Source organism: Acinonyx jubatus, chromosome E3 (assembly GCF_027475565.1).
Source record: "Acinonyx jubatus isolate Ajub_Pintada_27869175 chromosome E3, VMU_Ajub_asm_v1.0, whole genome shotgun sequence".
Taxonomy (NCBI): domain Eukaryota; kingdom Metazoa; phylum Chordata; class Mammalia; order Carnivora; family Felidae; genus Acinonyx; species Acinonyx jubatus.
This window is the reverse complement of record NC_069398.1, coordinates 34420017-34434173: the sequence shown is the minus strand read 5'-3', so window position 1 is coordinate 34434173 and position 14157 is coordinate 34420017. Positions and strand designations below refer to the sequence as shown.

Genomic DNA, 14157 nt, shown 5'->3' with positions numbered 1-14157 from the left:
ACAGAGTGTTTATGCACATCACAGCTAGAGAGTTTCAGTGCGGTTCCCTAGAACCATCTAATGCCCAGGCTGTGTACAAAAGAAAGCAGCCTTTTTCAAACAGAAGTGAGTGCACTGTACCTGGCCCTCTTGGTTGGTGAGAAGGGGGCACAGCCCAAGCCTCCACGTCACGGGGAGGTGCTGAGCCCTGTTCTGTGGGCCCCCAGCCAAAGGCTGGAACCTCTCCTCTCAGCTGTGTTTATAGGAGCCCCGTGGGGCACAGACGGTCTCCTGTCTCCATCGTGGGTCTCTGTTGTGGGCAAGGTAGAGCCCGTTAGCATCAATGGTCCTTCCAGACCTTCAGATGGGTAAATTGAGTGGAAGTGACATCTCCAGGGCCATGCGGCCGGGGCCGGCACCCCCATGCCCCTCCCGCTGTGCTCAGCTGCCTCTGCCCGGAGAAGGAACACACTTGTCCTTGGCAGGGGTACACGGAGGCCCCGCAGGTAGCTGGGGTAGACTAGGTGTCCCATTTCTCCGGTGGGGGCTGTGCAGGTGTGGGTACAGAGCCTGAGGATCACCACCTGTGGTGTTTGCACAGGCCCAGGCTCCCCTGGGCACCTTCCTTGGGCCCAGAGACCCCCACACTATTTATTTATTTATTTGTTTGTTTGTTTGTTTGTTTTTAATGTTTATTTTTGACAGACAGTGTGAGTGAGGGAGGGGCAGAGAGAGAGAGGGAGACACAGAATCCGAAGCAGGCTCCAGGCCCTGAGCTGTCGGCACAGAGCCCGACGCAGGGCTCGAACCCACAGACCACGAGATCATGACCCGAGCTGAAGTCGGACGCCCAACCGACAGAGCCGCCCAGGCGCCCCAGACCCCCACACTTAATGTTATTGCTGGCTCACAGTTTAGGGCACTGGGGCTGCTGGCCCTGTACCCATGCCTGATGTCTGGGTGTATCACGTCTGGATGTGCAGTCATGAGCCACACCCCGTGGGCGTCTGAGGGAGGGAAGAACAGAGAACACTGAGCGGACAGCAGATGGAAGCCAGGAAAGAGTGGACGTGTTGCCTCATTTATCACTCCCGGCAACCCTGTCAAATAGGTTCCTCGCCACAGAGTGATAACGCAGGGACAGAGCTCACCCCGGCCGTGTCATGCCTGTGGCTGGCGGCCCGAGCCCGAGCCTGTTCCCATCCCCATCCTGGGCCGGGAGCAAGGGAGCTCTTCCCTGGTGCTGTGTGCCAGCCTGTCCAGGGAGCGTGAGACCTGCCCTACAACCTTCCTAAATAGTGGCTGCGCTCCTGTAAATGAGGAGCTCTTCCCCCTGAATAGGATCCACTTGACTTACATCTGGAGCAGCTCTGGGCGTCCCCACCTACGGGCGGGGATGCCTGGCAGGTCCCAGGCCACGTGGAGCCCTGCGCCTGGAGTTGCCTGGTGGACCACACCATCACACAAGTACAGCTTCTCCAGGAGAGGAAGGGCTGGAGACAGAGGGCTTCCCCTGCCCCGCCTGCGGTGGCTGTCGACTTTTCTCAGCGAGGTCCTCCCTGCCTGTGCCGTTTCAGACCACGACCCCAGTCTGCGTCCCCGCCCGAGGGGCTGTGTATTGAACAATCTTGAATGATCTTGTCTATCGTCTTCCTCCCCACTGCGGTCCATAGGTTCCCTCAGTGCAGGGATGCTAGTCTCTATGTGCCCAGTAAACGTAGCAGGTGCACAGTAGGGAACAGACGGACAGACGGCCTCCCTGAGGCCAAGGGTTCGGTCGCCATCGACTGCCGGGCTTGCCGGGTCTCCGGCCTCCTGCTCTCGCTGGGTTCCCTGACGAGCCGTGCCCACCCCACCATGCCGATCCTGGAGCGTTCTTCAAGTCCAACCCACGTTCTTTTAAAATTGCAGTCAAATTCACGCGACAAAACTCAGCATTTTCAAGTGTGCAACGCTGTGCCATTGGGTACACTGAGTGTTGTGCATCCACACTGCTGTGTGGTTCCAGAACATGTCATTTCCCCTAAAGGAGGTGCTGAGCCCCGGGCCTTGTCCCCAGCGGGTCTCTGCCCTTTTTTACAGACAGACTCAGGGCGTGTGCCTGTGGGTCTGTCCCCCCCGTGGCTTGGGACAGGACAGCATGCTCTATTATGCTGGGTACAGTCCGCCACTCTCAGGCCACCTTCTGTGGCTCACTCGCTGGTGAACGGGCACGTGTGTGGCCATCGCCAGTGGTGCTGCTGTGAACATCTGTGTGCAGGTGTTCGTTTAAGCCTCTGCGGTTCTCTGGGGTCGTAAACCTAGGAGCGGATCTGTGGAAAACAAGGCAATCCCGTGTTTAACTTCCTGGGAAATCATTATCCCATCTTCCCTCATGGCCACACCGTTGCAGGTGGCCACCGTCAGTCTCCGTCTGCTCCCGTGGGCTCAGTCCAGTGACCTCTGCTGTGAAAGACTTCTTGACGCCCTGTCCCTTCCCCAGCGGGCTGAGCACCGTGTCAGGAGCACTGGGGGCCGTGGGGGGGGCGGGGGGGAACGACAGCCGGAGAATACACAGTGGACACATCGGTGTAAGACGGGTCGGGTGGAGGCAGAGACGGGAAGAGAGTAAAGCTGGTGAACAGGGCAGAGCCCAGCGCGGTGATGTGAGCTCAGGCCGTGGTGGGGGCTCTGCACGTGGGCGCCCCACCACATCTGGGGGGGACACCCCCTGCCTGCCTGCTTCCTCGCCTGTCTGAGGAGGCTCTGCTCGGCCAACCCGGGAGACCCTCCGCATTGCGGGGTCACGGCTGGCTCAGAGCAAACGGGGAGGAAAAGGAGAGGAGAGCATGGTTGCTGGGGAAGGAAAGGAACCAGAGCCGGAAGAAAGAACATTCTGGAAAGGACAGAGCTTGGGTATTGATGAGAAACAAGGTACCCTCAGTACTCAGTCCGCTGCGTCCATCACTCAGCCTTTATTTTCATGGACCGGGATTCACGGGGCGGCCCCTGAAATCACTCTCCTCTCTCACTCACCGTTTAGATGAGAAGGTGCTGCGGATGCCTGAGGTCACCTTCACCCTCCCCAGCGCCACGTGGCAGAGCAGCCCAGGCCCCCGCAGGACCCCGCTCGCGCCCCGGGACATCCGAGGTCAGTGCCTGCCCCGCCCGCACCTGCGGATCACCCTGTCCCTGCGCACGCGCACCCTGTGGCTACTCGCCACAGGCCCCTGCCACACGCTCCGCAGCCACGCTTGCCCGGTGGCTACTTAGTGGGACAGCCGGCACAGGCCTAGATCGTGAGCGAAACCACACCACCCTGGTGTTTTCCTCCCAAAACTGCAGTGCTGTTTCGTTGAACTCATAGTTAAACCAGACAACCTTCCAGGAAAGTTGTGCTCATTTTGCACACTCGCCCCCGGTATCGTGAGTGCATTTTATCGTAACGTGGCCGGGCCTGGACCTTAATCGCAAAACACGAGACACGGTTTTGCCAGCCTGCCCGTCCCCCCACCCCCACTTCCTCTGTTCCTGGGTCTTGAAGCCACGGATGCTGAATCTCGGAGACGAGTTGAGCCGCGTCTCAACGCGAGTTGAGCCTCTGCGTTCACGTAATCCTCAGCCCAACCCGCGAATGGCTTGTGTTGCCTGAACCCTTTCTGGGAACAGGAAAGTCTCTCTGGCCACGTTAGCACCATTTTCTCACCCCCCCCCCCGCCCCCCGCCCCGAGCCAACGCACAGCCAAGTCGTAGGGAAGGATGGCTCTCTGTCAACAATAGGCCGAAAGCCACCCGGGAGAGTGCTTCCTCGAGCCCAACTTTAGTCCCCCTGCCTGGACCTTTAACCTGCTCCCTGCTGCTACTGTGTCCGAGCAGGTTAAGACCTTCCCATCATTATGCCCTTCTTTTCAAGGGCTCTCGGGGCATGTGTTTGCTGGCTGTGTCCTTGGGGCCAGAAGCTCCCAGACCAGAGCAGGCTGAGTAATGGCCGGTGGTACAGGCCAGTTTAAACGGCGAGTCTTTAAACGGGAGGGGTGGGAGGCGTTCCCCGAGGGCTGTCCCATCCTAACTGCACGTGTCCCTTGTGGCGAGCAGGTAGCTCAGGGAGGTCCTGGCGACGGGCCTGCGTTACCAGAGCGTGTGGGGAGGTGGAGCCCCAGGTTAGGGAGGCACAGTCCCACGGGGCCCAGAAGGGGCCGGGCATGGGCGGAGCTGAAGGAGGCGGAGTGCCCTCGAGGGTCCCTGACTGAGGGTGGCCAGTGGGCGGGGCATCCGTACCGGGCAGGGACCCAGCCATCGGGACTCTGGCTTCGCTGGAGTCGGCCTTGACCAGGGGCTAAAGTCTCCCCACCCCTCCAGGGTCTACAGAGAGTGGAAGCCGACGCCACAGCCCGGTGCCCCCCAGCACCCCCTGCAAGCACCGGGGCAGCACCAAGAGGCCAAGGAGGCCACAGTGAGGAGGTCAGCGGGCAGACCCGGCACACGGGGGAAGGCCAGAGAGGCTGGCCCCAGACCCAGGGCTCTCTCTGCCTCAGAGGTGGATTCGAGAGACGAGGCCCCGGCAGGGACCAGCCAGCCCCAGCGTCCCTCAGCCCTTTGCAATCGGCGGGTGCCTCACCAGCCACCTTTGGAGGAAGGGCCACTGATGGAACTTCAGAACCCTTCTCGAGGACACCGCGTGGGGAGCCTCAGGCATCTTTTCGGTCATTCCCAGTTGTGGGTGCTTTTCCCAGGATCGCTCCACCCCACAGTTTCTGCCTTGGGAGAATGCTTTCGCTCTTCACCTGATTGGGTGAGGCCCACCCACGCTGTGGCGGGCCTTCTGCCGAACTCCTTACTGATGTAAATGCTAATCTCACCTGAAAAACACCTTCACAGCACCGTGCGTGCTGGTGTTTGACCCATCACCTAGGTACTGTGGCCTGGGCAACTTGACGCACAGAATTAACCCTCACACCTCACGATTGGCCGGCAGGCAGGGTGACACTATCCCGTCGCCATGTATATGTAGGCTCTGGAATAAGCCAGCGTCGGGGAAGCACGAGAACATCCTGCGTTCCCGTGACCCACCTGTCCCCTCACTGTGTCCTGACGTCCCTGTCCACACCCCATTGTGTGGAGGACACTGTGGAGGACGGCTGGGATGAGGCAGCTTTGCAGGGTACGTGGAAGCAGCCGCGTAAACTGGGGACGCAGAAACCAAGGTCCTAACTTTTCATCAAGACAGAAAGACAAGGTCACGGGGAGACTGAGCGCCGTCCGTGAGCTGCGTCGCCACCTTCCCTGGCTGTGCTTTGGGCACCTGCTGTGGTTCCCGGGCCCGTGCCCGCATCTCAGGCTCTCGGGGGCACCCCTGCAGGACGTGGGGACCAAAGCCCCCTCCCCCACGGTGGGAGCCACCCCCGGGTGAAGCAGCAAGTGGAGCCCGTGGATCCCGGGAGTCGGCCTGTCGCACATCAGGGGCGGGAGGCGTGGGTGGTGGTGTGGCCTCGTGGCCCGGGTGCGCAGCCGGGTGCCTTGGACTCACGTGTGTCTGGCACATGCCGAACACCCCGTCAGTGTGCCGGCTGCACGGCTGGACGCCACGGCCGGGCCCCCTCTTGGCGTAAGACCGCTGTCGGGGAGGACGTGCTAGGGGCTTTGCTGAAGCCGTGCTGTCCTTTCTGGGCCTTCTGGAGGACGGTGGGGAGGTCGGTCCCGTTTGTCTTGAGGAGCCGTGCTACCTGCTCTGTGCAGACCTGCCGCGGGCACTGTCTGATGCCCGTGTCCCTCACCGGGGGAGAGGCTGAGCCTGGGGGGCAAGGAGACTTCTGTTCTCCTGCCTTGGTCCCAGATCCTGGGTAGGGCAGGAATTACTGGTTGTCCCCTGTATCTGCTTGCTTTCCGCCATGATAATAGAACCCCCAATTTTTAGCTAGTCACATGGCTCCCAAAATAAAGGACCGTATCTCCCAGCCTCCTTTGCAGCTGCCTGTGGCCATGTGACTAAGTTCTGACCGATGGCATATAAGCCAGAAGCAGCTGCTTCCAGGAGTCTCTAGCACAAAGGATAATTAGCATGCTCCTCATGCCTCTTTTCTTCACTTCCTGGAATCCTACTACCTGAAATCTGAATGTGATGGCTGGAACCCTGGCCACCATTTTGAGGCCATGAGGACAAAGGCCATGCCTTGAGGAGGATGGAGTGGGAAGCTGGAAGGAGCCTTGGTGTACAAGGTGCAGGGATGCTTCTCAGCCTTGTTATATCCTATCCCCAGATGTTAATTTGAGAGAGAAATGAATGTCTATCTGAAGCCTCTGTGGTTTGGTACCCCTCATCTTAACTGATAGATGGGGGGGGGGGAGCCCAGGCAGTTGGCAAGTAGTGGCTGGAGAAGTCTCTGGTACTTTTGTGGAGCGACAGCAGGAAATTAGAAATGGCAGTATGGTGGGACAAGCTGTGGGGGTCAGGTATGGCCCACAAACTGATCCTTGGCTGGTGGGAGAGTACAGGAGAAACTCCCAATCTTTTTATACCCCGTCTTGAGCTGGGTGAAAAAGTTGGCCACAAGGATCTCTGGTGGATCTCGGGGGTGGGGTGCTTTGCAAGGAGGCTCTGGACTGACCCATGCACCTGAGAGAGGGCTAAAGACACACTTACATCTGGGAGGGGGGCGGTCCCAGCCTCATGGGGGGTATATTAGGGGTCTCCAGCAAAACAGAACCACTGGGGTGTGTGTGTGTGTGTGTGTGTGTGTGTGTGTGTGTGTGTGTGTGTGTGGATATTTAGGGAACTGGCTCATCCGATCAGGAAGGCTGGCAAGTCCAGAATCTGTGGGCTGGGCCAGCAGGCAGGAGACCCAGCGAGGGGCCTGGATGCAGAAATCCCTCTTGCTCAGGGAAGGTCAGCCTTTTGTTTTATTCGGGCCTTCAGAGGATTGGATGAAGCTGCCCCACATTATGAAGGGTCATCTCTTGACTCACTCTCTACTGATTTAAATGTTAATCTCACCGCAAAACACTGCCACGGAAACATCCGGAATAATGTGTGACTGCATATCTGGGTGCCGTGGCCCAGCCAGGTAGACACATAGCATCAGTAATCCCAGGGGGCATACCCAAGGGCCGGAGAGCCCAACACAGGACCAGGAAGACCCAGGGTGGAGAGGTTCATGCCCCCTCTGTGCCAGCCACCATGACACCGAGCTCGGGATCGACCCAGGTGGCTGGAACTGGGGGAGGACCTTGAATTTGACCCAGTTTGAACCCAGAATGACTGAGGAAAATTACACAGGCATCTGAGTAGTACACAAGGGTCCTCTTTGGGCGCGTCGGAGATCACGCGACTGTGTAATTGGCACCTGTGACCTGAAGACCACACTGGGATCTCACCGCTTAAAAAAGAGAAACCTGTATAAAACGAGCGATAGAAACATCCTCCCCAACCTCGTGCCACCTCGGAGGTAAGTCCTCTTTAATGATTGGGTGCGTGCTCTTCCCGGTTTCCCCGCAAAATAACCCAAATTAAAAAGCGTCTTGGCTTACTTGACTTACAAGATGAGGGCGCGGGCGGCTTCCTTGGGAGGTGACACCACGGGGTGGGGAGGATGGGCCACCATGGGAGAGCACCACTGTGGCGCAGTTTCAAGCAGCAGGAAGAAGAGTCTGCTGGGACCCCGGAATCAACCCCCCAGGGCCCGTGGGGGGGTCCTGGGGGCACCGGCCCTGTGTTAGGCTGTGTTTGCAAGCAGGCCAAGCCTCCTGGCCTGTCCCCAGCAGAGGAGGAGCCCCAGGGAAGGGAATGGAAATTCTGGTGCGGAACTCAGACCAAAGTGCATTTCAGCCCCCTTGGATCTGCCCACAGGCTGCGGCTGAGCCGGACCTGGGGGCCACAGGCATCTGGGACAAAGCCATCCTTCACACACCCTCAGGTATGCACATGTGTGTGCACACATACCCACTTGTGCACACACCCACACACACCTGCACACCGCTCGCTCACCTCCCTGCTGTCGCCCACGCTGGCCTCAGTGCTTGGAACCTTTGTGCTTCTGGTCCTCGCCCAAGAGCCTCCTTTCCTTCCCTGAAGGGCCAGATACTCAGAGCGTCCTCTGTCGCCGCACCAACCCACCAGGTGACGACTGCCTTTCTGCACGTGTCCGCACTGCTGCCCCTTCGGCACCTGGGAACAAGCCCTGCCTGACGGGTCTGTCCTGCCTGGCCCAGAGCAGGTGCCTGGGGATGGCTGCGGAATGAGCGGACGAGTGATGGGTGGGTGGGGGCGCTGCACTGACGGCTGGAGGCACGGAGCCCGGGCCCTGGCCTGCGGCATCCGTGTGTGGTGGGAGCCCATGGGGTGCACCGTGAGCCGTGCCGATGTGCACACTCACATTATGGCCAGCCGAGGAGACGCGGGCGCTGAAACTAACAGGATGTCAAACGAGGGTGCGGGAAGCTTTACCCAGCACCTAGCCTCACTGCAAGCCTCTGTCACCAGCCTGCGGCCCAGGGAGGTGTACCACCGGCTTGATTACTCACCCTCGGTGGCTGAGCTGGGATTTGAGCCCAGGGTGTGCGGCCTCCTCCCTTGTCGCCCCCGGAAGCCAGGCGGGATATGCCGGGCAACAGGGAGTCACAGCATGTTTGTGAGCAGGGGACAAACCCGACTCTGTCTCACTATTGCCTCATGCCTGGTGCCTTGCAGCTGCTCGGCGAAGGTGGGCTGAAAGCTGATGGGTGAGCGATGAGAATGTTGGAGAAAGAGTCCTTCAATGTTACAAAACCTTGTGAGACTCTGGTCGATGTATATGTGTGTATCTGTACGCTTACGTGTCTACACTCGCCCGTACGTGTTTCATGGAACAGCCTCGGAAGGAAATCCTGGAAACAGGTCACAGTGAGGGACTTGAGGGGGCAAGCAGGCAGGACACCCCTGTCCATTGTATACATTTTCTACCTATTTGGATTTTTACCCCGTTCCTGCATGACTTAATGTGAAAAAAAAAAAAGGAATTATTTTAAAACCAGTGGTAGTTCCATTATACCCTGGTGTGGGCAGCTCTCTGAAATATACCAACTGAGAGAAAAAGGTTCAGCACAGTAAGTATAATATGCATTTATGTCTATTTGGTGACAATTATGTAACGTATGCAAATGTGGTAGATGGGAATGATTCCTTGCAGAATTCCCAAGCCACAAAGACAAAACCTGGAGCTGAGTTTGCAAAGCCAGAGCCACTGGTCAGAGGCGTCACGGGGCTGGGAGGAAGTGCCGGGACTTACCCCTCGCAAAGGACTCTCTGTTCCACAGACAGATCCGCCCCAAGTTTCTGGGGCTGGTAAGTCCTCAGAGCCCCTGTCAGGGCTGCGCATGCACCTGCGTGAGCGTGCGCTGCGTGAGGAGCAGGCCGGCCGGGGTCTGTTCCACGGGGCCCCCTCCTGGGAAGGGAGGGAGCTTGGGGCTGCCCGCGACTAAGCCGCCCTCCCTGGAAGGTTTGCTCTGAGACCCAGAGGGTCAGCTTTCTCCTCTGCCGGCAGCTGGAGGTCCAGATCGTGCCAGGTACCAGGTGGGGAAGGGAGGAAGACTGGAATCCAGGGAGGGGGGGCATAGAGAGGGGCGGGACGGAGCCCCGGGCTGCCACGGATGCCCCAAGGTCTGGTGCAGACCACCCCCCCCCAACCCATGGATCAAATAGATGAAGGAATTAAGTCATTCAGGAAGTAGTTTACCCCCTGCCTAAACCCTTAGTGACTCCTCTCTCTCCAGCCCCGCCAGTCCCCCTGCTTACTCTTTGGACACTTGTGGATTTATCCAGCACCGACACGTGGCAGGCACTAGATGCACAGGACGCAGCTGCCACTGGGCAGACACGTGCCGAGCCGACCCTCACGGGGCCCACGTTCTACAGAAGGTGGGGCAGAGAATGAATGGCAAGCGCTCTGATGAAAACGAGCCGCAGGGGCAGAGTGCTGGGGGAGAGGCTGGTCAAGGAAGGCCTCCTGGAGGAGGTGCAGCCTAGGTAGAGAGCGGAGCACCGGGCAAAGGCCCTGGGGCAGACTGGTGCTGTTGGCTCTGATAAGGTAATTCCGTAAACATCAGAACCCCGAGCTGGACTTGGGAGGTGCTATGGCCTCAAAGCTGGTGTCCCCCTAAAATTCATATTTTGAAATCCTAACCCCCAGCGATGATGGTATTGGGAGGTGGGGCCTCTCGGGGGTGCTTAGGTCATGAGGGAGGAGCCCTCAATGGTTGGGACCAGTGCCTTTACAGAAGAGGCTCCAGGGAGCTCCCCAGTCCTCTCTACCATGTGGGGACACGACGAGAGGGCGCTGCCCGTGAACTGGGAAGAGGGCCTTCCCCAGCATGTGGCCATGCGGCACCTTGATTTTGGACGTCCAGCCTGCAGGACTGTGAGTAACACACATCTGTTGTTTATAAGCGCCCTGGTCTGCGGGATCGTGTTATAGGAGCCCGAACGGACTAAGCTAGGAAAGCGGCAAAGGAGGGCCCCGGGCAGAGATGTGAGCGTTCCGGCAACTCTAAGAGAACCAGCAGGTCCTGTGGAGGCCTGGAGCCTGACCGAGGGCACGTTAAGACTTCTGAACGGCCCCACCTGCCTGCAGCGTGGACGCTGACCACTGACTCGCCCGGGGTCCTGGCGTTTTGTACGGGGCAGAGGCTGGATCTGCCAATGAGGGGGCCTGGCTGGAAACAGCCCGTGCTCACTACTGTGTTGTTTCGAGGCTTTGTTGCGAGAGGAGAGGGATGTGGGGGAGCACGTCTCCAACCCGGAGACAGATGGGCAGGGAAGGAGAGCCCTTTGGGGAGCGTCCTGCAGAAGAGGGGCACACAGTCTGAGTGGCCCAGAGGAGCGAGCTGGGAGGTGTGCAAGCAGGGACCGGCCCTTCATACGGGTGGCGGAAGCCATGGGGTGGCAGGGCATTTGACATCTCTCTGGGTTCCTCCTGAGAGCCGGTGGGCACTCACTCCCTGAGCTGGCTTGCCCTTTCTGGTTTTGCACACATTAGCCTGTATGGGGACCATGAGGGCTCGGGTACAACTCAGCCGGGGACTTCCCTCCCTCCAGGGGTCCCCAGCCTTCCTGTCCACACCCCAGGGTAGCCTTTAGCAGGTGGAGTTGGGGGGCTGGGTTTCACCCTTCCAGTGCTCCTCAGACTCCGTGAACTAGAACCAGGAGCCCCTTGCCTCGGCCCTCCAGGGTCCCCTTTCCTTCTCTGCTGCCTCTTGAACGAAATGTAGCCTCTGTGGCATCTGTCCCATATTGGTGATCGCAGCGACCAGGAGGGTGAAGCTGAAGGCGGCAGAGAGGGTTTGCCAGGACCCGGTCTGGGGTGAGGTGCATCGTGCTTGGCAGACCCCTAGGGTGCTGGCAGCCTCTGACATCACTTTCCATGGTCCCGTCTCCAGCCAGCACCTCTTTCTCCGAGTTCAAGACGCAGGCATCCTCCTGTCTCCCCAACAGCTATGCTGTGCGGCAGGTGTTTCTGGCTGTGCACGCTCAAAGCCAAGTTCACAGCATTTGTGCCCCCAGATGTTCTTCAGCATCTCCTACCTCTGGTGCAGCGCACCCTTGACTCCTCTGCCCCCTCCCTCCATCAGCCAGTCCCAAGCCTACCCTCTTCCCCCAGCCTCTCCCCCACACCACCCTGCAGTCAGGACCCTGCAGAGCCTCCCAGCTGGTCTCCCTGCACACACCCTCTCTCTCATATGCATAGCCACTGCAGGAGGTGAGGGTTCTTGCTTCCAGCGTCATACAGGGAAGGCCACGGAGTCAGGGAGGTTGGAAGACCCACCGTGGTCACACAGGTGCTAGGAAACGGCCCCAGCATCCAGAGCCGGGCCCCTACCATCCCGGGATTGGCCGATACCACCCAGTAAGACACGGGAACAAAACAGTGTGACGAGACTGGGGTGGGGCTGAGGGCGCGTGCACGCAGGATGAACCAGGGCTCCTGGGGCCGCTCTCAGATCTTGTGGCCTGCAAAGATAGAGGTTGAATCTGTGACTCACGCCTCTGCTTTGTTTTATTTCTCCTCCCTGGTGCTCACACCCATCCAGCACCCAGGAGCACTCAGAATCTCCCTGATGCCTCTATCACAGGCAGTTGACATTTCCTGGCCAAGCCACAGTTACTTTTCTCTTTTCTCTGTGGCCACGCTGGTTATGAAACCAGAAAGAGTTGCAGGCAGCACGGGATGCCGGGATAGCTAAGACGAAAACACGGACACCGAGCCTGGCTGTCAGCCTGGGGAGGCTGCTGCCTGTGCACGGGGGTCCGGGGTCCCCGAAGGTGGGCCATGGCCGGTCAAGTTGCTGTGGAGACAGACAGACAGCTGGGGTCCAGCAGCCTGAAGGCAGCCAGGGCCTAGAAGAGGGGGAGATGAAGGTCCTCTCCGGGGCGGAGCCGGCCTGCTCACAGATCCCTCTGTGCTGGGGGGGCTGGAGGGGAGGCCGTTGCTGGTTCTGGAGCCCCGCCTTTGCTTCTGGTCCTGACTCTGCCTCTTACACCGCTGTGTGTCTTTGGATAGTTGGTTCACTTCTCTGGGCCTCTGCCACCTCGTCTGGGAACAAGGAGAGAATGTGTGGCTATCTCAGTGAGGGCAGGTGCACAGCTAAGGGGAGAACTGGGCGGAGGGTTGGTTTTTTATGGTTTTTTTTTTTTTTTAATTGAGGTGAAACTGACATGAGATAAAAATCAACCAATTTAAAGGGAACACCTCAGTGGTATTTAGCACATTCACGGTGTTTTGCGACCATGACCTCTCGCTCGATCTGGCACATTTCACCTCAAAAGGGGACCTGGCGACATTATGGTCTTGCTCCCCCTCTCTCCTCCCCATCAAGGGAAGGGGTGGTCTGATCTCAGCCTGAGTCCTGGCACTCCCCGCGTGGTCTTGGAGTTGTTCAAGTTCCCAGGAAGGTTTTGGTAGCGTGAGATTGTGGTTCCTGGGCACCTGAATGTCTAGGTAATTCAGACGAACCTTTTCCAAGCCCCCCAGATGTAGGCAACTCACAGGAACACTCTTTAAAATTGCACCACACCTTATTCTGGTGAATAAGAAGTCTGGCTGTAATTAAACCTTTGAAATTTTATTACCCGTCTCCTGCTCCTATCTGGCCGGGGAACACTTTTATCTCATCCAGGGGGGTACCCTATAGCCCTCTCTGCAGGCCACCATTTCAGGGCATCGTTTGGGAATTGCTGGCCCGGAGGAAACATTAATTGAGCACCTCTGAATGCTTTCATTTAAATCTTCATTATGTACCCCTTCTTCCTAAGGAGGAAAATCTTGGCTGGGGAGAAAACTACATTTGAAAAGATTTTCAAAATGAAGCCACAGCGTATATAGGACAACATTTATCCTGTTGAATGCAGAGTTTTATGAATTTTGACCAACACAGTCCAGGAACCACCAGCACCACCATCAAGATAAAGAGCCGTTTCATCAGCCCTGAAACCTCCCTCTGCCCCTCCGTACTCAGCCCTTCCCCCAACCGCTCCCCCCCGGGAAGCACCTGTCGCTCTCGTTTTGCCTTGTCCAGAAGGTCCTCTAAATGGAATCACGCAGGATACAGTCTTGAGGCTGGCTCAACGCGGAGCGCACCTCAGGTTCACCTGTGTTGCTACACCAGTTGGTGTTCACGCTGAGTTAGTGTCCCGATGTACAGACGTCCTACAGTCTATCTGTTCGTTTGCCAGTTGAAGGAGTTTTGGGTGCTTTCCAGTTTTTGGCAATTACGAATAAGCCACTAAAAATACTCGCATTCAGGCTTCTGTGCAAATGTCAGCCTCCATCTCTCTTAGGCGAATACCCGGGAGTGTGTGTGTTGGTTTGCTTGGTAGAGTTACTGTTAACTTTTTACAGACCCGCCAAACTGTTTTCCAAGGGGCTATGCCATTTTGCATTCCTACCAGCAATGTAGGAGGGCTCCAGCCGGGCACTCTCTTCATTGGCACTAGGTTTTGCCAGTTTTTAAAAATTTACTGTAACCATTCTTATAAATGTTTCAAGGGAAATAACATTTTAAAACAGTTCATTGTATAATTTTTCATAAATACTGTTACGGGCTTTAAAAGGACATGTGGGAGTACTAAACCCCAGGACCTCAGATGTGACCTTATTTGAAGACAGGATCTTTGCAAAGGAAATCAAGTTAAAAGGAGGTCCTGAGGGTGGCCCTCATGCAGTGTGGCTCCGC

At 57.8% G+C, this 14157-nt stretch overlaps 1 protein-coding gene across 1 annotated transcript in view; it reads left to right on the top strand.

Moving 5' to 3' along the window:
• LOC106984501 (kinesin-like protein KIF19) overlaps nt 1-13007 on the top strand; it is a 49869-nt gene extending 36862 nt beyond the window's left edge. Inside the window, exons 19-20 of the mRNA XM_053213032.1 lie at nt 3002-3109; nt 4318-13007. Of these exons, the coding sequence (XP_053069007.1) occupies nt 3002-3109; nt 4318-4415 (206 nt within the window). The 3' untranslated portion in view covers nt 4416-13007. The remainder of the gene's footprint in view (nt 1-3001; nt 3110-4317) is intronic.
• Nucleotides 13008-14157: the final 1150 nt, after the last annotated feature.